This window comes from Bombus huntii, chromosome 9, assembly GCF_024542735.1.
Source record: "Bombus huntii isolate Logan2020A chromosome 9, iyBomHunt1.1, whole genome shotgun sequence".
Lineage (NCBI taxonomy): Eukaryota > Metazoa > Arthropoda > Insecta > Hymenoptera > Apidae > Bombus > Bombus huntii.
In genome coordinates, this window is record NC_066246.1 from 4,734,552 (window position 1) to 4,757,059 (window position 22,508).

At 32.0% G+C, this 22,508-nt stretch overlaps 8 protein-coding genes across 8 annotated transcripts; 4 read left to right on the plus strand and 4 right to left on the minus strand.

The window, feature by feature from the left end:
• The first annotated feature begins 1,123 nt into the window (after window positions 1-1,123).
• LOC126869308 (histone H1A, sperm-like) lies at window positions 1,124-2,021 on the plus strand. The gene has a single exon (XM_050625685.1). It carries the CDS (start codon window positions 1,241-1,243, stop codon window positions 1,919-1,921), a length of 681 nt encoding a protein of 226 aa, XP_050481642.1. The 5' UTR covers window positions 1,124-1,240; the 3' UTR covers window positions 1,922-2,021.
• Window positions 2,022-3,445, minus strand: LOC126869315 (histone H2B-like). Its single transcript, XM_050625695.1, has one exon. The coding sequence runs from the start codon at window positions 3,399-3,401 to the stop codon at window positions 3,024-3,026; it is 378 nt and encodes a 125-aa protein (XP_050481652.1). The 5' UTR covers window positions 3,402-3,445; the 3' UTR covers window positions 2,022-3,023.
• A 426-nt stretch (window positions 3,446-3,871) lies between these two features.
• Window positions 3,872-7,009, minus strand: LOC126869316 (histone H2A-like). Its single transcript, XM_050625696.1, has 2 exons — window positions 6,223-7,009; window positions 3,872-4,770 (listed from the first exon to the last, which is right to left on the minus strand). Exon 2 carries the CDS (start codon window positions 4,455-4,457, stop codon window positions 4,080-4,082), a length of 378 nt encoding a protein of 125 aa, XP_050481653.1. The 5' UTR covers window positions 4,458-4,770; window positions 6,223-7,009; the 3' UTR covers window positions 3,872-4,079.
• A 154-nt stretch (window positions 7,010-7,163) lies between these two features.
• LOC126869317 (histone H4) lies at window positions 7,164-7,745 on the minus strand. Its single transcript, XM_050625697.1, has one exon. The coding sequence runs from the start codon at window positions 7,630-7,632 to the stop codon at window positions 7,321-7,323; it is 312 nt and encodes a 103-aa protein (XP_050481654.1). The 5' UTR covers window positions 7,633-7,745; the 3' UTR covers window positions 7,164-7,320.
• Window positions 7,671-13,288, minus strand: LOC126869529 (chymotrypsin-2-like). The gene is made up of 6 exons (XM_050626180.1): window positions 13,252-13,288; window positions 13,097-13,177; window positions 10,532-10,618; window positions 10,085-10,438; window positions 9,750-9,979; window positions 7,671-9,666 (listed from the first exon to the last, which is right to left on the minus strand). The coding sequence occupies exons 1-6, from the start codon at window positions 13,286-13,288 to the stop codon at window positions 9,502-9,504; spliced, it is 954 nt and encodes a 317-aa protein (XP_050482137.1). The 3' UTR covers window positions 7,671-9,501.
• On the plus strand, window positions 13,130-13,983 carry LOC126869314 (histone H3). The gene has a single exon (XM_050625694.1). The coding sequence runs from the start codon at window positions 13,308-13,310 to the stop codon at window positions 13,716-13,718; it is 411 nt and encodes a 136-aa protein (XP_050481651.1). The 5' UTR covers window positions 13,130-13,307; the 3' UTR covers window positions 13,719-13,983.
• A 431-nt stretch (window positions 13,984-14,414) lies between these two features.
• Window positions 14,415-16,409, plus strand: LOC126869311 (probable oligoribonuclease). The gene is made up of 5 exons (XM_050625688.1): window positions 14,415-14,619; window positions 15,029-15,091; window positions 15,245-15,406; window positions 15,497-15,717; window positions 15,815-16,409. The coding sequence occupies exons 2-5, from the start codon at window positions 15,047-15,049 to the stop codon at window positions 15,945-15,947; spliced, it is 561 nt and encodes a 186-aa protein (XP_050481645.1). The 5' UTR covers window positions 14,415-14,619; window positions 15,029-15,046; the 3' UTR covers window positions 15,948-16,409.
• Window positions 16,410-16,630: 221 nt separating this feature from the next.
• Window positions 16,631-22,407, plus strand: LOC126869295 (kinesin-like protein Klp61F). Its single transcript, XM_050625652.1, has 16 exons — window positions 16,631-18,087; window positions 18,180-18,327; window positions 18,405-18,554; window positions 18,702-18,862; window positions 18,932-19,081; window positions 19,172-19,408; window positions 19,509-19,884; window positions 19,966-20,237; window positions 20,316-20,455; window positions 20,522-20,640; window positions 20,708-21,052; window positions 21,111-21,338; window positions 21,423-21,602; window positions 21,672-21,894; window positions 21,985-22,106; window positions 22,180-22,407. The coding sequence occupies exons 1-16, from the start codon at window positions 18,023-18,025 to the stop codon at window positions 22,228-22,230; spliced, it is 2,967 nt and encodes a 988-aa protein (XP_050481609.1). The 5' UTR covers window positions 16,631-18,022; the 3' UTR covers window positions 22,231-22,407.
• Window positions 22,408-22,508: the final 101 nt, after the last annotated feature.

Here is a 22,508-nt window from a genome sequence, read left to right on the forward strand (position 1 = left end):
TTAAAATAATTATGTTATATACCTACATTATAACTGTAAACATCATAGAAATCATATATATTACAATTTATATAAGGGAAATTCAAAATTTTGTTATAATAAGACATGAAACCATTTTTTACGCGCAATAGATGCTTAGTATCCATCTTATAATGCAATCTTTATGTCTGCATCACATGATTTATATTGTTATTTGTTTTATTGTTATTTATATTGTTAAGTGTTTTAAAACTCTAAATAGCTAATGCGATTTTTATAAGAATAAAAATTGTTCACACATGCAATACCAAGCTCGTGTTACCATCACATCATCGATATGTATATTGCTTTCCTTTTTATGAAATTTCTTTTTTCCACAATAACTTTACCTGGCTGAATTTAATATTTTTTTCAAAATATATTTTGATTCTAGCAAAGAAATGAAAATCAGACTTGATACTGCATGAATGGTATTAAATAACTTGTTTTTTTATATACTAATGAGGTTATGACTTTTGTGCATCACATTCGAAACAAACGTATTGAATCGGCCTTTTCTCAATTAATTTTCTTATAAATTTTTACCATTTTACCATTATTCTATGGTATCAATGTACGATTCATCTAAAATTACATCAATTTTATACCATAGATCATTGAGTTATAAAACATCAAGACAGGCTTCGTCGTCCATTCTCTTGAAGACTATGCATTTCGGTAGTGTCTATTTTAAACTTGTAATTTCACAACTATTAATCGAATTTTCGCGGAAAATGTTTGATAATCAGCAGCGTTGGTTCCATTAGAATGATTAACAATGAAAATTACCGGATAATTTTGCAATAATCAAAGGATTTTTACTGTTTTTCCACAAGCTATCCTGACGCCGTGAAGAGACACTCGTTCGAAAATCAGGCTGTGTATGAAAGTAAATAATATTTAGCAAAAAATAAAAGCCGTTGAATAAGACCTGATACACGTGGCAATTTACTCATGCATTTATTGTACCTCGATCGATGCATTATTTTAAATAATCATGCATTAATTCAACCGATTATTTACCGCTTCACCGTTTTTCGAGAAACTCAACGCTCAACATATTCAGTAGGCTACTCTCTATGGTCGGCAGTCACAAACGTATACAGGGGTAGTATGCGTCAGTAGGCATTGTCGGTATACGTATTAACTGTGCTCGGTATCTGTTGCTGAGAAACGCTTCATTTCGTTTCTCAAGGAGATTATTTGTACCTATAATTGAAAAATGGAGGATAAAGTTGGGAATAACTCTGTGGAGAGTGCGGAAAACACCAGTTCAGTGAAGAAGGCAGCGAAGCCGAAGTCTACAAAATCGCAACGGCCAAAATCTTCGCATCCACCAACTTCTGAAATGGTAAACGCTGCCATTAAGGAACTAAAGGATCGTAAGGGATCATCTCTTCAAGCAATTAAGAAATATATTGCATCGACATACAAGGTTGATGGAGAGAAATTGGCACCATTTATTAAAAGATATTTGAAGTCAGCCGTTACCTCTGGCGCTGTTGTTCAGACAAAAGGTAAAGGTGCTTCTGGATCATTTAAACTGTCTACAATTAAGAGCTCCGAGTCGAAGAAGATACATCGAACTGTCAAAGTATCGAAACTGAAGAAACCCAAGAAATCCGTAGAGAAGAAAACGTCACCGATCCGAAAACCTGTGTCGCCGAAGAAGTCGAATCCCCCAAAGAAAACCGAAGATGCTAAGAAATCGACAGCTGTGAAGAAATCTACTGTCAAAGCAACTCAGAAACCTGGGAAAGTTGAAAAAGTTAAATCTGTAACTGAATCTAAGGCTATATCAAAGAGTAAAAAGACAACTAAAGCACCAGCAGCTAAGACAAGAACCCCAAAACCAAAGAAAGCTGCGGCTTCCAGAACGGTGAAATCAGCAGCAAAAAAATAATTGCTTAATTTTCAAATTTTATTCTAAAAATAAATGGCCCTTCTCAGGGCCACAAATTCATATTTGATAAGGAACAACTCTTAAAACAACTTCAACAGTATTCGTTTTCATCTTTTTTATTTTTTTACACGATAATAAAAAAACCTAACCTAGTCATCAATTTTAAGTTGCCCAAATCTATCCTCATATTACATATTCTCGATAAATTCGAAATAATATAAATAATATAAATTCGAAAATTTGTATTATTTGACGTTGATATTAAATCAACTCGAATTTTAATTACAAATTCCTGAAGAACTATGATTTTAATTTGAAAATTATAATTTTAAGTACAAAAATTATTACTTACTATTATATAATTATTACTTAAAATTATTATTTACATTTTCGAAATTTCTAAAAATAATGTCGCGTTGTGTCATTAATTCCAATAATTCTTGTAAGCAGCTTTGTAGAACGACGACCAACATGTTTATTTCATTTACAATTCGTTTTAGAAATTCGATATTTCGTATCGGGTATTATCAATGGAGAAAAGAAACACTTGCTATTTCTTAGACCTCTCTATAATACTAGTTTACGATATTTCAAGATCGAAATATAATTAACATAAGGATATAAAATCTTGGCCAGGACCGTGTAAACATTTTTGATATTGACTTTCCATTTTCTAATTTATTAAACTACTTGAAATGGTTAATATTTTCAATTTCATTTAAATGAAATATCATTAATCTCTATTGCTATCACTAATCACTAATCAAAAAGTCATAAATTATCTTTGTGTACAATTATGCGACTTTAACATGTTACTTGATGTATATACATTTTTCGCATATAAAACATTAGGAATTTATTTTAATTAATATTAAAACTGGTATATATACATACGTGTATCCTGTACATACCTTCGAACTAAATTTTTTAAAAGATTTCTTCATTAAGGCTCATTTTCTGAATGAATCCAATAATAATTTGTGAGTGGGTTATAAAATGGTAAAAATACATATGAACGGAAAATATAGAAAAGGATAAGTTCTCACGATAAGTTAAACATTTGTGGTCCTAAAAAGGGCCAGTAGTTGAAGTAATCATTTGTTTATTTTAAGCTGGTGTATTTCGTAACGGCGTTAGTTCCTTCACTAACCGCATGCTTAGCCAACACTCCAGGAAGAAGCAAACGTACTTCTGTTTGAATTTTTCGAGAAGTAATTGTCGATCGTTTAATGTAGTGCGCCAAGCGAGATGCTTCTGCTGCAATGCGTTCAAAAACATCATTTGTAAAACTGTTCACGATACTCATGGCATTACTAGAAATACCAGTACCTGGATGCACTTGTTTCAAAACTTTATAAATAATAAAATAGTAAATAACGTAGCTTTCCTTCCTCCTACGTCTCATCTTGTTAGCTTTATTAATACTTTTCTGGGCTTTACCAGCCTTCTTCACTGCCTTCCCACCAGTTTTTGGCGGCATTATTGATTTACGTTTATTTATTATACTATTATTAATGGATTCATTTCGAACTTGTATAATAAGTTTGTCAAAAAGTTCCAAATCCAAATCACCGTCAACTTCATCTGCATTTTTTACAAGTTTCTTATCACATTGATCATAAATGATTGTACGGGTAATAAATAGTAAATATAATGATACAACGTAATAATAATTTGTAAAACAATGATGAAATATTTTTCTGGTAATAATGCGAACAGTTTTCCAATACGATTATGAGGGCCTGTAGTACGGCCCATAGTACTCATGTTCTTTATTATAATTTTTAGCACCCTTTGGGGCCTTTCGTGTACCAGATGAAACACAGCTGTCCGTTTCATTTTACGACGGACATGAAAGACATCCATTGGTCTATTAGACAAACTTACCAAAGATTCAATCTGTAGTACTTATATATATAAGATATTCTAAAATAATACGCTATATACAGCTACAGAAAAATATCCAAATATTTTATGACCCTAATAATTTTCTTATTTTAATCATTTTACAAAATTTAGTAACGTGGGTTGTCGATGATTATTGTGGCAATTGTGTAAATCCGAAGGATTAAAAGAACAAAGCAAAATCCGAAAAGATCCTTCGTCTTGAAGATAATTTGCGGCCCTCAAAAGGACCATTTTGTGGATGTATTATTGTTTATGCCTTCTTCTCTGTTTTTCTTGGCAAAAGTGCCGCTTGAATATTTGGCAAAACACCTCCTTGACTGATGGTGACTCCACATAGTAATTTGTTTAATTCCTCGTCATTACGGATGGCGAGTTGAACGTGTCTGGGTATGATTCTGGACTTTTTATTGTCTCGTGCTGCATTTCCAGTCAATTCCAGAACTTCGGCAGCCAAATATTCCATAACTGCAGCCAGGTAGACAGGAGCACCAGATCCCACGCGTTCGGCGTAATTACCTTTCCTCAGAAGTCTATGGATACGACTAACAGGAAATTGGAGTCCCGCTTTCAACGAACGGGATGACTTTCCCTTCACCTTTGTTTTCCCTCCTTTTCCACGACTGGACATTTTAGTTTTACACTAGGATGAAGACGAACGATTGAATAGAACCTTCCTCGTTCGAAGTATTACTGTGAATGAACTGCACAAGCCGGTTCATCGTATTTATTACGAGCCGGGCCAACAGCAGCGCACCAATCAGAATGCAGCACCTGAGAAACACTCGGCTTTTTAACCCCTCCCTATATTTAATGCGCTTCTACTGCCATCTGACAATTCAAAATCTTTTTCTTTTAACATCAAAAAAATTTTTTTTATTTTTTACCGTGTGGCTTTTATGTGGTACCTGAGGCTGTTGTGTGCCTTAATGTCCGCTCTAAACCTGTAATTTATTGGTTAGGTACATTAGGTACATTCACTTCAGTAGTGATAGGATAAAAGTTTCAAAACCCATAAGCATAATGGTTATTGTAATGGGGCTAAGGTTCTGGATAATTTTGGTTAGTTTTTCTATTTCTTAATGGAATTTCGTTTATGTCGTATCGTACTATTTTGTTTATTAGTGGATTGTTGTGATTATTGTTTAATGTCCTGCGTATTAATCCTTTTATGTTTTATGTGTTTATATTCATGTATCTTTTAACTATTACTGGGATTATATAGTTGTAATTGACAGGGTGTGTTGCATTTTGAATTTGAGTTACTATTTGTGTTGCTAGTAGTTGGTGTGGAAATACTTGGTATATTGTGGAAGGTGGGGGCTAATAATTCAGCTTTCTCCTTCTTTGAAAAGACTGATTCAGCCTCGGTTTCTAGAGAAGGTATTGAAAAGTAGTTATTGTGTAGTGCGTTATATATTCTCTAGAGAGTTATCTGTTATGCTGAGGATTTAGATTTGGTGGTGCTACTTTGCTTGTTTTGATTTGTGGGATGAGAATGTTTCTGGCTAGTTTGTGTTTTGGGAATCTTATTGTCTATTTCTGGACTTGATGAGTTGGTGCGGAGAATGATCAGAAGTTATTGTGTACATGTATATTTTGGTTTTGAAAGTGGATTTATTGTATGCGTTATGTAGCTTGTTTTCTTCAATTTTTTTTTATCTTGAAGTCAATATTTTGCAAATTAATGAAATATGTGCTTATTCTGTGTGTATTGCAAAGGTTTCTATTGGGGTTTTTATTGTAATTTGACTTGTCCATGTGCTTAGTAGTATAAGTATTGTTTGAAAGGTTTTTTGGAGTCATATTTTTCCCAATGCATACATGAGTGAAATATGATTCCTAATTTCCTGACTTCTAATACATTGGTTCCTGGAGTGAACATGATTTTGTATATTGGGTAGCTTGAGAATTGGTCATTTTGTATTTGGGTACAGGATGTTGGCTTTAGATTATGGCTTTTGAGTTCTGTCATTATATCATGGTGATCTATTTTAGGAAGTCCTTTTAAGGACATTGTTATGGCCTTCTCGTGTGTAAAGAGTAATTATGGAATTGGATATTGTTTTTGGTACAAAATGTCATGTTGCTGAGTGTTTCTAAAGGTTATTTTAGTCTGGTTTAAAAAACATTTGATTCACAAGCCATCATCATATGTGTTATGGAGATCTTTTTGTGAGTGTATGTAGAATAATGGATCAGGGTGGTTTACATGATGTGTGTTTTGTGTTGGTATTATCTATGTATGTTTCTATGTTTTTTGTTTTGTTTGAGTTTATGAGGAAAGGAGGTGTGCTTTTTGGGGATGGATTGTGTTCAGTGTTGAAGCAGTTTCTAAGTAATTTGAATGGATTAAAGTTTGGTATGTTTAGCGTGAGAGTTAACACCATACTCACAGTTTCTGGGCCTTGGACTTGTATGGTTACTATTTTGTCTGGATCTTTTAGTAATATAGATCTTCTGTTCACTCTTATGGAGTAGGGTTCTCTATTCTGTCTTTTAGCTTGCCTGGAGGTTGTTCACAGTTTGTTTCGTCATTTTTTCTTAACTTTGAGACCTTGAAAAGATAATTATGGTACCCGCCAACCCACAGTCGTTTTAATGATGTTGATTTGCGCTAGACTTTCTGGTGAATGGGTGTAATTACATTGTAAATGCTTTGTTTCCCCTAGCTTCGTTGTTTGCTAAAGAACTGCTGATCAGTTCTTTTCGTTTCGCTGTCAAGGACAAACCTTAATATATCTATTTTCAGTGAATGCTATCGGATGGATTAATAATCGGCAATATAATATATTGCAAATTTGATATTTGTACCGAGAAATTTATGCATATTGTATGATTTTATTCGGACGCCATATTTGTTTCATCTATAGTCAGTCCAACGAGTCGAATTGGTAATAAAAAATACACGTGGTAATAAGCTGTAATTCGATTGCGCACTGACCTAACCAAACTTGTCGTTGTAACCAAATAGTCCTTTCTATTCAAAGCACGATTCTTACGGAGTTGGCTGATGTTGCTCGCGACAATAAGAAAACAAAAATTACACATACATATCATTTGTAACTAGCTACATATTTGTAATAACAAAAAACTCAACAAATCACTTTCTGTAATAATAATAACGCTGTGAGACGTACTGCCAGATATTCAAGTCGAACTTTTACCAAAGGAAAAGCATAATTAACCTTTCAAACACAAACGGCTCTTTTCAGCGCCAGTAGTTCTCTCTAAAGGAATAATGATCTCATAGTAATAATAAAAGTGATACCTACAAACAGATTGTATCGAATTACTCCATAAATTATTTGAACATATGAACAAAATTAATCAGGAATTATAAATACATAAGACAATTTTATTTGAAAAATATGTATCAAGAAACATTCTAAATGAAGTACAACGAGTGTTCTTATGTTAGGAAAAAATTGTGGCCCTGAAAAGGGCCGTTTTGCTGCTTGCATGATTGCATGTCAGAACAATGATTTTGCATTTTAACCTCCAAAACCATAAAGAGTACGTCCTTGTCTCTTCAGAGCGTATACGACATCCATAGCCGTTACAGTCTTCCGTTTAGCGTGCTCGGTGTATGTAACCGCATCACGAATGACGTTTTCTAGGAAGACTTTTAAGACACCACGAGTTTCCTCGTAAATCAAGCCAGATATGCGTTTAACACCACCACGACGAGCCAAGCGACGAATTGCTGGTTTCGTGATACCTTGGATATTATCACGAAGTACCTTTCTATGACGCTTCGCTCCTCCCTTTCCCAATCCCTTTCCTCCCTTTCCACGACCAGTCATATCGAAAAATTTACTGGTTACTAGTGAAAGATTTTGTCCTGACAAATAGCACTTTCAATATTAACGTTACCACTAAGGTTACTAAATTCGTCTCTGGCGTCGCATCGAGTGCCAGCGCTTTTATACATTCGAACAGCTATATTCCCCACCACTTTCATACCAGCCAATCAAATATCGCGACGTTTCAAGCAGAGATTATATATATCAGTACCTTCGAACATCTACAGTGCATATTCAAAAGCGCAGCATCGTAGAAGGTTCTTTACTCATATAACGAACCATCGCTAAATTCAATTAATTATTTAAATTAAGTAATATTTACTTATCTATAATAAGTATTAACTTATTATAAATAATTTGCCATACCGACATACTTATACATATATTTCGGATTAAAAAAATGATGTTTTATGTGTTACTAGAAAGTCTGGTTAAACTTTGGCTATATAGAACCATACATATATCCAAAGAAACTTAATATAGAATCAATTTCCCTCTCATTGCCTAATACATACCTTAAACGATTAATACTACGATAACAAAATTAATAATACGATATTACTGCATACATTCTATCGATTATAAAGTACATGTACATTGTACATTGAAACACGGAATAAATGTTACTGCATAATCTTCGTTGCTTCCTTTCAATTTTTAATGAAATTTTTAACAGAAGCGTCCGATAATGAATTACCATAGGAGATTTTAATTATTGATTGCGAAAAAACTATTAAAATATCACTATAATTCATTAGATTTGAACTGAAAAGGGAAATCACAAGATCAAGAGAAAGCAGAACGTCCTTAAAAATATCTTAAATCTTGCAGCAGTTTTATTCAAGGCCCTTTGCTCTGAAAACGAATATCTATCTTCCAAATGTAGCTGCATTCTTCGTCGGTTGGTCGGCATATATATATGTATACATGTAACGTATGCTACATATGTACTTTAGAATCTCCGGAGCTATGCTGTTGAGACCCTACCCTACCAACTACATATCACATGGGCAGTCAAGTCAGCAAAGGGATCTCCCCTCCGTTTTGCAGCTGCCCAGGTGTATCCCTTGCATATTTTCTGAGAACAAAAGACCCGCCGGCACACCGTCCACCAGTCCGCCTTTAGATATTTGAATTTGCGTTGCTTCCAACTTACATACATACACTAAATCAAAAGATATTTATAGGTACAAAAAGATTGGAAACATATTAATTTCTAATTTATACACGTTTTTTGTTTCGAGATATTTTCGAAAGACTATTACAAGTCAACTATTAGAAATCAAAAAGTGAAACGATTAAACTAAATATAATTGATAAGGTGAGATACAGTGATTTACTGATTATACGGATTAAACACAACTCGTCGCACACAGATTAATACTTCTCAAAGCAATATTTGTTAGTAAAAAAAAAAAAAATACTTCTCAAACAATATCTCTGAAGGTAATACTCTATGAGACGGTATGTACTTCACAAGACAATACTTCGCGAGACTCATCGCATTCGTTGTCGAAAATGTAGGTGTAAATCTTCTTGCTGTTAGATATTCTTTTTCAAAAGCCCGATTTTTTACGAAATGAGGTAGGAACGTTTACAAGGTTTACAATGCGTCGATTGCGTTTGAGGCAACTCATGTCGGCTATTAGTGAATTTAAGAATCTGGTAATCGGTTTCCTTTGAATCGTGTTAAGATCCGGAAATTTCGATAGCATCGTAAACGTAGCTATAAACTGCAAATGGCTAAAATTGTCTATAACCCAATTTTATTTATAATACACAAAATATATAAAAATATCGTTAACAGATAGATAACAATATCCACCGCTATTCTTGTAAAACCGCTAATATGATAAGTACAAGATTTTTTTAAAAGCGAAGTTTGGTAACTTGTTGAATCCAATCGATGAATGTAACGACTCGGGTGAACACGCCAGGTTTATTACTGGGACAATATCCGTCTCCATAGCTAACGATTCCGATTTGAAGAGGGACATTATTTTTGAATACGATCAACGGGCCACCGCTATCACCCTGCATTTCCAGTAAAACCAATAAAGTTCCGCATTTTTAAGCAAAAAAATTGCGAAAAAAGAGGAAATGACAAGATTATTTACCTGACATGCGTCTTGATGGTATGAGGCTGAAGTGCATACGTGTTTCTCCGTTACAGCCCAATACGTGGAGCATTCTTTATTCGAAATAATTGGTAGAAGCGCGTACTTTAGTCTTTTCGTTCCAGCTCCGGAAGATCCGTCTTTTCCCCATCCGATGACCGCACCTGTTCTGCCAGTGAATGATTTTTTCACGTAGTTATAACCTGCGAGCTTAATAGGTTGAATGCTTGCTAAAAATTAAAAAAAATGATTTAATAATAATATAGACATAATATATTTTTACATACGAATCTGCTTGTTGGGCACGTTTCTTCTTTGTTCGATGAGGATCTTACCTCTGAATGGAATATTGCGTGGCATGTACAGTAGTGCGATATCATTCAAGGTTGTTTGATAATTCGGGTGAAGTATAGCTTTGTTCGTTAACATGGCTACACCAGGCCCGTTATAGGAATTATACTCTATCCCGGTTTTGTTGCAAATACCAAAAACAACAAGAAATTGTTTAGGTCCAGATACTACGCAATGACCTGCTGTTAACACCCATCTTGAGGAAATAATCGTTCCACCGCACTGCGAGGTCATTCCATTGCCCAGCAATCGATGCACCACGGCCATAAATGGAAATTGATTTGGCACTGCGAATTGTCCACCGACGATTCTGGTCGAGTCTAATTCATCCACCCCTTCTTCTTTTTTGTTTCGTTTTGTTTTTTATTATCAAACACAATTTAATAAATTAACTATATAAAATATCTACTTATATCAATGTATCTACTTACCATACGAAGAATCGGGTATCAAGTTTGTATCCCATTGATTGATTTCGAACGCGCTGCGGGAGATGCAGAAGACATTGCGGTTTACAGCTAAAGTAAGGAAAATGAAAATGTATAAAGACTTAACACTTATCGAAATCATGATGAACTGTGTAAAATCCATTGATAGATTTTTCTTTATATACCTGCTCTTTGTCTGCGCTTCCTTAAAAATGATGTTAATATTTTTATTGGAAAAGTACTAGAAGCAAAGGCAATTAAGAAGCGTCAAAAATCTGACTGGAAAACGACAATGTCTTTCGAAATCGACCCTTCGAGGCATCTAACAGTTGGGATTCTGTCCCCATTACGTTCACGATTTTTGTTGTTTGTTTCTGACAAAGACAAAAACGATCGTGTCGTTTTTTATGCGGCGCAACAGCTATGCAGAGAAAGAGAGAGAGAGAGAGAGAGAGAGAGAGAGAGAGAGAGAGAGAGAGAGAGAGAAATTTTTATCGTACGAAAGAAACTGATTTCGTATCATGGTATGCAGAAGGATAGTGTCGCATTGGTTAACTGTGTCTTTGCTTCGTTAATTGCCTGTCGCCGTTATCACCACCGAGAGTTGAAATTGACTTCGTGAAGCGAGGAGAAAGATACTTGAAATTTTTTGGAAGTGTATCTCCCTCGTCAAGTTTGCTTTTTTCGACAGATAAAGTTGCCACCGATTAGTAGTTAAGAAAGCATTTCGAAAGGCATGGAAAAGTAAAACCAGATTACTTTAACGTCTCTGCTGGGTACTGTTTAAATTTAAACGAAACATTGGAAACATTTCAGGAACATTGGAACGATTAATGAACGCGTTACATTTTCAACCAATGAGAATTGAACGATGTTTTCTATAAAAGCAGAAGAACCGAATAGAAACGTGAGACGAGCACGAGACAACATTGTATATGTTTGTATTTCGACGAATATAAATAGTCTGAGTGTTTATTTTTCAATTAATACAGATGGTATAGATTGTTTATATTTTGACGAGTATAGATATTTCGTGTGCTTATATTTTAACAAGTATAGATGTTCTGTGTGTTTATATTGTAAAGAGTATACGTATTTAATAATGGTTCTCAAAGGTATTGCAAAAATAATGGAAAAACAAGAAAGGAAACAGGAAAGTATTAATATAAACAAACCGGATCGAAAGAAAAAGAAAAAGAGGAAGGAGAATTATGGGATTTATATCTATAAAGTACTTAAACAAGTTCATCCAGATACAGGTATTTCGAGCAATGCCATGAGGATTATGAATAGTTTTCTGCAGGATATGTTCGAGAAAATTGCTATCGAATCATCTCGTTTGTCCGAGTACAACAAGCGGAATACTATTACACCGAGAGAGATACAAACCGCCGTCAAGCTTTTATTGCCTGGAGAACTTGCTAAGCATGCAATTAACGAAGGTACAAAGGCAATTTCTAAGTATACAAATACCAAATAAACAAGAGAACACCTTCTTTAACAAACTTAAAAAGATCGGCCCTTTTCAGGGCCACCAATGTCTTTTTTTCATTGGAACTTTTGCTTGTTTTCCTTTTTAATTCTTCTAATCGATTAGAATTGTAATCTGAGTAAAATTTAAATAAACATCATTCGCAATACTATCTATTAATTCTGTATTATCCAATCAAGATACGTGTATGTAGCAAGATCATAAACTATAGAATAACGGCGCCGATTAGTATCATAGACTTGGAGTTGTAACATTGTATTTATATCACGCAATAAACGATATATGATTACCTCATTTAGAAATAGCAAAACTGCAAATATCAATTACTATTTTAACAAATTGGGGAAACAAGGAGAACGAAGTGTAATATAAATATAAATATCTATTCATATTAGAAGCCTAGAATACTAAAAGAATTACAAGTGGACAAAATCGTTATTACGGACTTGTATATGTAGTACAATATGTATAAAGAATATATATGTAGTACATAGTACTAAGAAAGGTTGAAAACTTCTTTATATACAACTCCCATCAAAATTTTAGGTTCTCATGTGCCCATTTTTGTATGGCTCCATTTGTCTTCAAATACATATATCTGAAATATAATTCAGGAACTTAAACATGTATATCTTATTAACTACATTGTACTAACCACCTGTTTGTTATAACAATATATCATCGGCCTTATCTAACGACAGACAATAACGAGGAATTAATATTTAGTTATTAATATTTATTTTAATTTTAAACATAGTAGACTGTTGTCTTATTGTATAAACGGAGAATTACCATACATTTAAAAATAGTGATGATTCTAAAAAGGATCGATTATACAAAATTAATCTCAATTTATAACTTAACCTCCGAAATCGCACCATGTTCTGCTTTGGTAAGCAGATAAGGCATGTACAATATACATAGATACAAGCTTGGTGAATAAGAATTTTAAGATTAACTGGCAGTTAGATTGTAGTTTTATTGAGCGGAAGGGGAACATAGCTGGTTTTATGGTGCCTCTTTTGGATTGTAATTGTAGCGATAATTACACTTTTAATTAAAAAGTTATTAAATACCTCTGTATATGATAAACACTGATCCCCCACTATTATCGAGCTGGCCAATCCAAAATAACTTCCCTGGATTGACTGCCCCTTCTCGGTCGCAATGAACCAATCAGACGCTCACAGCTCTTGCCTCGTGAGATATATAAACTCCAAGTCGTCGGAGCTGGGAAACTCTATTTGTATATTGTCTTCTGCGCGCATAGTGTAATATTAGAGTATAATGGCTCGTACTAAGCAGACTGCTCGTAAATCGACTGGTGGTAAAGCGCCCCGAAAGCAATTGGCGACAAAGGCTGCGCGTAAAAGTGCACCTGCAACTGGAGGAGTGAAGAAACCTCATCGTTATCGTCCCGGAACTGTTGCTCTTCGTGAAATTCGAAGATACCAAAAGAGTACTGAGCTTTTGATCCGTAAATTGCCTTTCCAACGGCTTGTTCGTGAAATTGCACAGGACTTTAAAACTGACCTTCGTTTCCAAAGTTCAGCAGTTATGGCGCTTCAAGAAGCAAGCGAGGCCTACCTAGTTGGGCTCTTTGAAGACACGAATCTTTGTGCTATTCACGCTAAGAGGGTTACTATCATGCCAAAAGATATCCAGTTGGCACGTAGAATTCGTGGAGAACGAGCTTAAATGCTTTCTGGCAGCAAAAATAAGAACGGCCCTTTTCAGGGCCAACAATCCTTTTCTCGAAAGAACAGTTCGATATTCCATACGTTACATTATTCGTGTATATTTTATTCGTATATTCTTTTGATTGTAATTCATAATAGGTGGAACTACAGCTTAAATTAAAAAAAAGGACATTCTACAACAAAGTTTAATTTGAATTCTAACTTCTTGTTAATTTTCATGTACAGGTTCATTTCGTGTACATAAAAGGTATCGTTTTGAGTAAGTAGCCTGTCATTAACCCTTTCGCATACGGCAGTATGCTTCGTCGGAATGACACCGCTGTACGGGCCATCGTGCCGCCGGAATAGCGGTACTGAACGGAGCACTGCGACGGAAAACGTCGTTGCGCGGGGCTCATGGTTAAGTGGTATCCCACGGACGTCGTCTTTATGCGACGCTCGTACACACAGGTCATCGGGCGAATGTCGTCTATAGACGACGTCTATATATATATTTGAAATTTTATTATGTTCTGTAAAAGAACAAAAATATGAACAAATCCTCAATATTTTTAAAACCCGTTGTATCTAGAAACGTGAAATTTTGACAGTATAGTATATACATATTCCTTTTATGACGTAGACATGAAATAAGAAATAATTTTTGGAAATACGGAGTCTAAAATGGTAGAAAACATTTTTTTTTAAAGATACCCATATTCCACAAGATGTTAAAGTTAAAGAGATGAAAATTGGCATATGAACTCCTTATAAGTAATGAGTTAAAAATAATTTGATATATAATTGATACTGTATGCTGTACAAAAGGGAAAGGAATGAATAGGCATAGGAAAGAGTCATTCTAGTTTCTATAAGGTTTTAACATGCAGTACATTACATAGCATTAAGTTTTACATTCAGTAAGTGCATTATAACTGAACTTATTTTTACTAAAGTATTTAATTAAAGTAAAATATAAGTTTTTATTGTAATAGTTATATTATAGTATATTATAGTCATATTCTATATAATCAATTATGTAATTATACTAGTATAGACATTTAATTTGGGATTAGGTTATGTTTCGAGTTTATGTTTCACGTTTTTTCATACGAGAAATACGTTGTTTTGATAATTATAAAATATCAATTATTATGTAACGATGCCTGTAATATATATCAAAATTGCAAATCAATTTATGCAAATCAGTTTATCTATATTAAAATTTTCTTTAAAAGAATACATTTCAACATAATGATAAAAGAGGAAGATAAATTATCTTTTAAATCCTTTTCCGAGAATAGTTATAAAACGGATGTTATATTTTAGATCTCATCAAGCGAAAATATGGCATATGATAATCGTGATTGCATCGTATGGATAGACACAGAAGTAAATATTTTATGAAATTTTTTCTAGGTTAAGTTATAGTATACACTCATAAGGATTTGTATACATATTTGATTGCTTTAGTTTTTCTGAATATACAATCACTGTAATCATAAACTTAAACGTATAAAAATATTATACTAAACTCCTTTTTAGTTAACTGGACTTGATATAGAAAAGGATACAATTTTGGAAGTTGCTTGTTTGATAACTGACAAAGATTTGAACATTATAAGTGAAGAATTTAATGTTGTAATTAATCAACCAGATGTAGTGTTAGAAAATATGAATGAATGGTGCACTAACTGGCATACAAAGGTGAATCAACTATCTTTTACTATAGTAATTATTTGAACTTTGAACATGCATTTATAACTTATATTTATCATAAGAACTATATTTTTCCAGACTGGCTTGATAGCAAAATCTAAATGTAGCAAATATAGTTTAAAGGATGCAGAACAAATGTTACTTAATTTGTTAAAAAACTACATTCCAAGTAAAAGTTGTCCCCTAGCTGGTAATACAGTTTACATGGATCGTTTATTCTTATTAAAATTTATGCCATTAGTCAATGATTACTTACATTATAGAATTATTGATTGCAGTGTGATTAAAGAACTAGTCAGGTATTTGCATTTAAATTATCTGTATACTCTAGTAATAGCTATTATAGATTATATTTAATTTATATTATTTTTAAAAATAATGCATAATTTATTTTAGGAGATGGAATCCAACAATTTATAAAAATATGCCAGAAAAGAAACTTTGTCACAGAGCTTTACCTGATATCAAAGAAAGTATAAATGAACTAAAATATTATAAAACGAATATATTTACAGCTTTTATGGCATAGCACCCACGTTCATATTCTATGGGTTACAATCCTTCAAATGTGTTTGCTTTCTTAAAGATTGACATAGTCATCTTTACAAATAGCCATGTTTTATTACAAATGTTTTTATATAGACCTCTTATATAAAGAGAGGAAGTGAAAAGGGAAGTTATTGGAAAAAGTTTAGGAAGAAGGCACTAGTATAGCAAAATATCTTAATTTATGAAATATTATATTTACAGTAGTATATGCAAACAATTCACAAACAGTTCTGATCCATGTAGATGCAAACGAAAGAAATTTGTGATACAATTTTAGGATTATGCTTATATATTCTATGTAATTCAATCAAACTATTAAGTAAATATTCTAATCTATAATTTTAAAAATAATCAATTTCTTTTGTAGAAAGATTTTGTCAAATTCGTAAAATTAATGCACTTACACGAGTTTTAAATAAAACACAGAGTCCATGCCTTATAATCTGGATAATTTGAATTATTTTCACTTTAAAACATGGTAAATATTTTTAGAACATAAATAAATAGATATGGAAAAGTTAATACCAAAAAACCTTAGTCTTTTTGAAAAAATCCAAAAGTAAGCATACGAACGAATTCATACATATAAATTTCATTCATAGACATTTTTTAATTAATTTATGTTTCTAAGCCATTTATTTATAGCCCCCGGTATAAATATAAATAAATTTATTGCTACAAAATTTACGATATCATGAATGATTTTAAATAAATTGATAAGAAGAATTGAGTTTCTCTACTGTGATAGATGTTTGAACTTCAATTTGTAATTCATAATTATACGTAATCCACGATTTGTTAGTACTGTCAAAAAAGGAAGCACCCTGAACACGATTTTTTAAGAAGTTATCAGAAATTACAGTATTTCGAAGGCCACGTTCAACGATGAACATTTTTTTTACAAGATTTCAAGATCGTCATCTTTTTTAAGTAGAACTACATGTTCATTTTTTGTAACTTTGTAGAGCGCGAGAAAACAAATTTAACAACCTTAATAACCATACCGTCCCCATAATTTATTCTTAAGATATTTGCGTCTGAACTGTACATATGTAACATCTAATTCTGTTCAATCGACAAATGACAAAATTAAAAAATCCAAATTCTTCGACTCCTAGACAGAATGTGTTAAATTTTGAGGGCTCAAATGAAAGTTTAGAATATAAGGGATTATTTGAGATTAGTTTTATCTAAATATTCTCTCTCCTTTTTGGTTTCATAGCAATTTTAAAAATCGCTCCATTGATGAATCTAGGAAAAATTATAACCATTTAACCGTAAAACAGTGAAATTAATTTCTTTATAATTAAAGAATGATACTTCTCGAACTATAAAGCGAGTTCTTGGACTGTTCAAGAGTTAAATTAAAGCTTCAACTCTCATAAATTTACTCTGCATATTATTCTGATCTTCTATGTAATTCTATTTATTATATGCAATTAATACAATACCTCTTTTTGATTACGTATTTGAAGGGATTCGAAGTATTTCAAAGCATATCAGTAACTGTACATTTATCTATAGTCTGTCCAACGAAACGAGACAGTAAACGGAAACAAAATTTGGTTGCCGCGCTTGCAATTATTGGCTGCCGACTAGTGATATTCGAATTTCACTTCTTCACTGCCTCGTCTCTATAATATATGTAAAAATTTTATTATTGATATTGAAAGTTACATAAAAAGATTTATAGATATTTGATTTTTTTGTAATCATTACACAATAGATTAATAAAACTATTGTTTCCGTGTAGTTAGTTAATTATTTAATTTCTTTTCTGTTTGGAGATTGTAGAGTGATATCTTGGTTTTGCTTTGGTAATTTATAGAGTAACTGAGGATAAATTTTTGTGATTTTACGTACAGTTCGATGTAAGAGACCTCTGTTGGAACTGTTGTAAAACATAGATTTTAAATTGTTCAACGGTTAATAATATAAGGAAGCGTTTATATACAATGTGAAAGGTAGCGACTTATTCTACGAAAAAAAGAGACGAATGTTTAAGGTGAAATAACTAAAAGCGATCACAGTGTAAAGAAGATTTATTCCACAAAAATGAACGACACGCGTAATGCGAAAAAAGAGAAAAAGCAGCATATACAAGTCTTTGTCCGTGTCAGGTAATTCCATATTAAACTTAAACTTAAAGTACTTAAACAAAACTTTGTTTTAAAATGTAATTTTATATTGATGTTGCTTTGTTTTATGGTAGGCCAATAAATAATGCTGAGAAAGCCGGGAAATCGGCAACAGTTGTTGATATACCATCTAATAAAGAAGTCGTCATTCGGGAAAGACCTCATGATAAATTTACAAAAAAGTTTACGTTTGACAAAGTATTTGGACCTCATTCAAAGCAGGTGCGTCTTTCAATTAGTATTTAATATTATATAGATAACATTTTAAAAAAGATGAATAATTATTAATAAATTTTTAGATACAAGTATATAATGCAGTTGTCAGTTCTTTGCTGGAAGAAGTTTTGGCTGGATATAATTGCACAGTGTTTGCATATGGACAAACTGGCACTGGAAAGACTTTCACAATGGAAGGAACTGACAATGATCCATCATTACATTGGCAAACAGTTGGTTTAACATTTTCTTTCTACAAATAGTAGTCTTGAAATAGACAACATAAAAGAATATATTATATATTATAATGTATGCATATATATATAAAGATATATATGAATACACACATATATATATGTATATATGTATAAAATTTACAGGATACCACTGCTGGAATCATACCTCGAGCTTTAAGTCACTTATTTGATGAATTGCGCGTATTAGGCGTACAGGAATACTCAGTAAGAGTCAGCTATTTAGAATTATACAACGAGGAAATATTTGATTTATTATCTCCTAGTGAGGATGCTGCTAAAATAAGGTATTTGATTTTTATACCCTTTGTTCATGTATTGCTATTTTCTCAAAATTCTGTATAATGATTTAAAAGGATATATGAAGATCCAACTAAAAAAGGTGCTGTAATAGTACATGGTTTAGAAGAAATGTCAATACATACTAAAAATGAAGTATTTAACATCCTTCAGAAAGGATCAGAAAAACGGCAGACTGCAGCTACTCTGATGAATGATCATTCAAGGTTAAAAAATATTCTGCTTTTATATTTTAAATAGCTATTTATGTCTATTTTATTTTATGAAATTCAATATTAATACTATTTGCGTTTTAGTCGTTCCCACACAATATTTTCTATTACTGTTCATATAAGGGAGAATACTATAGAGGGTGAAGAGCTATTGAAAACAGGAAAACTAAATTTAGTTGATCTAGCTGGTAGTGAGAATGTTGGAAGGTCTGGTGCTGTTGACCGAAGAGCAAGAGAAGCAGGCAATATCAATCAATCTTTATTAACTTTAGGTCGAGTTATAACAGCATTAGCAGAAAAAGCTCCACATGTACCTTATAGGTAAAATTAAGTAATTATTAATAAATTAATATAATTTCTGATAGTTAATTTATAACATACATTCAAATATTGAATTTTCTTGTTTATCTTTTGTGTACAGAGAATCTAAATTAACACGGTTGCTCCAGGAATCATTAGGTGGACGTACAAGAACTTCAATAATTGCTACAATATCTCCTGCTAGTATTAATCTTGAGGAAACCTTGTCAACATTAGATTATGCACATCGTGCTAAAAATATCACAAATCGACCTGAAGTTAATCAAAAATTTTCTAAGAAGGCATTACTTCAAGAATATATTGAAGAAATTGAAAGATTAAAGAAAGATTTAATAGCATGTCGTGAACGAAATGGTATTTATCTAACTCCGGACAGTTACAATGAAATGCAATCTTTGATAGAATTTCAAAGCAAAGAAATAGAGGAAAAATTGAATCATATTAAAGCACTTGAAGAATGTATGAACTCTAAAGAGGTGATTGTTGACCAAAGTTTTATAATTTCTATTATGTTCTTATTGTATTACACAATGCAAAAATCAAAATTATTATTTTAGCGAATATTTAACGAATTAAAATCAATAACTTCCAAACAAGCAAATGAACTATTAAGTACAAAAAATGAATTGAAAAGCACAGTAAATGCTTTAATGTCAACGTCAACACGCTTGGCAATATCGGAACGAGAAAAAGAGGAACAAAAATTTCTTGTTGAAAAACATGCAAATACTGAAAATATTCTTTTATCACAAGTACAAACAGTTTTAGATGTTGCTGATACAGCCACCTCTGATGTAAATAAACTTCATGATAAAATCTTTCGTAAATTGTAAGCACTTTCTCTCAGATAAAATCCTAAATTTTAGATTATATTTGTGAATTTAAAATTAACATTTTATATTTATAGACAAATAGGACAGCAAAATAAATCTCTTGGACAACAGTTTAAGAACAACATTAAAGAACGAATCCAAAAAATTGAAGCTGATATTGCATCGCATACCAAAAATTTAATGCAATTCTCTACATCTATGAAGGATCATATTGGTAAGTAGAATATTCAGTAGAAATATTGAATTTTGTAAGTAAATACTTACTATTTTGCTTCTTTAGAAGCGCAAAGTGTATCAGTTAGCGAGGACATTGGAAAGGCGATTCAAGTTATGTCCCAGGATCTTGTTAATTTTAAACAAAATATTATCAATGAGTTGATGAAAAATATGGATGATTCTGTATGTAACAAAATACAATTAATATTTTTATTATGAAATTCATCAAATTAAAATATTTATTTTTTAGTATTTAAGGCATCAACAGTGGTTGGGAAATAAAAGTGAAAATGTTACAGCTATGACTAATATAAAAATTAGTATGTTAAATAATATTTCTTCCCATATTGTACAAAAATTTCATCAGTTACTGGAGAATAAACTAGCTGAAGGTTTGCAAGCGCTAAACACTGATATTTCTCAAAATATTGATAACTTAATAGAATCTACAAAAGAATCCATGACATCAATTTCTAAATGTTCAACTGAAAAGCGGGTTCGCTTAAATAACGATATGTTAGAAATTAGAGAACATATTGAAAATATTCGACAGGGTCAAAAGGATATTATCGAGAAACGGACAAATTTTGCAAAGGTACGTTACTTTAAAAAAAGGACTATATTGTTGCAGTCCTGATATTGTCTACTTGCAGATGATGGACGATTTGCAACGTTGTTTTAATGAGGTACAAAAGGAGCAGGAAGAGAATCATTTTTCAATATGCAATATATTAGACAATATTGATGAAACTTGTAGAACTATAAATAATCAAGCTTCAGATACTTGCAAAATAAAGACAGAAAAACAAAATGATTTGCAAGAAAGATTTCGAAGTGATCTAGAAATAGTAAAAAAGGTAGTTGTTGAAGGAACAGATAAGGTAAAAAATACTGAATTTCTTAGGAAAGCAGATTCCCTATTGTACAATATTATGAGGTAATTTGATATTCATTTCTTTTGATAGTCTCGATTGTTGAACGAAAGCGCTATAGCACAAGGTAAAATATCAATAGATCAGTTCCAATCGAACATAAATAAGAATTGTGATACATTAATGAGTTTTAAAAATTGCGTGGAAAATAATATTACGGAAATGCAGCAAAAGATGGCAAAAGATAAAAGCTTTATTTTGTCAGCAATCAATGTAAGTTGGCACCTAAAATTGTTAAAGTTATTTCAATTCTCATTTTATTTTTAATATTATGGTTTTCAGGATATGTATATGAAAGTTTATACCACTAGCAATGAACATATAAAATGTTTTGATGATTGTAAAATGGCATTTATGACTGTATTTAAAGAAATGAGTAAAAAGCTTGAGAGTGAAAATATTAATGCAGAAAATGTGAATAGCAAAAGTATTTTAGAAATGCAAGAAATACTTGATCAAGTTGACAAATTCTTTACAGAAGATTTATATCGCGATAATCCAACAGGTATGATCATTAGTATTTATACTATTGTTATATATATTGCATGTATATCCATAATTTTGAAAAATTATTTGTTTAACTGAAATTAAATAGGTTTAACTCCTGCAAAGAAGGATTTTCAGTATTCTAAAAAGCTTATTAAAACCTCTCCACATGAACGACTACTTAAAAGGTATAGAGAAACACTTAAAGATATTGAAGATACAGAGAATGAGGTAAGTTTGGATATACAGTACTTTTAATATAAATTTAATAAAATATTTTGCTTATTGTATATATCTCCATTAGCCTGTAATACCACTGAATACATCTACAAAACAAGCTGTAGATACAAGCTGAGAAATAACCTTCGAAGAAATTATAACGTCGTATGTAGTATGTGGAAATTTATTAATTATGAATTTTTAAATTTTATAACCATAAATACTTTATAACCAATGCGACAAAATAAAATTGAACATATGTATATTAAAATAGTAAACGTAATATTTAATTAAATCTTTTTATAAACCTTTATTTCTTCCTTATTTTATTGAATTTACTTTTAGTTTATACAAACGGATTCATAGGTAGTATCTGCAGTAATTCATAATAATTTTTATTAGTTTGATAACGTT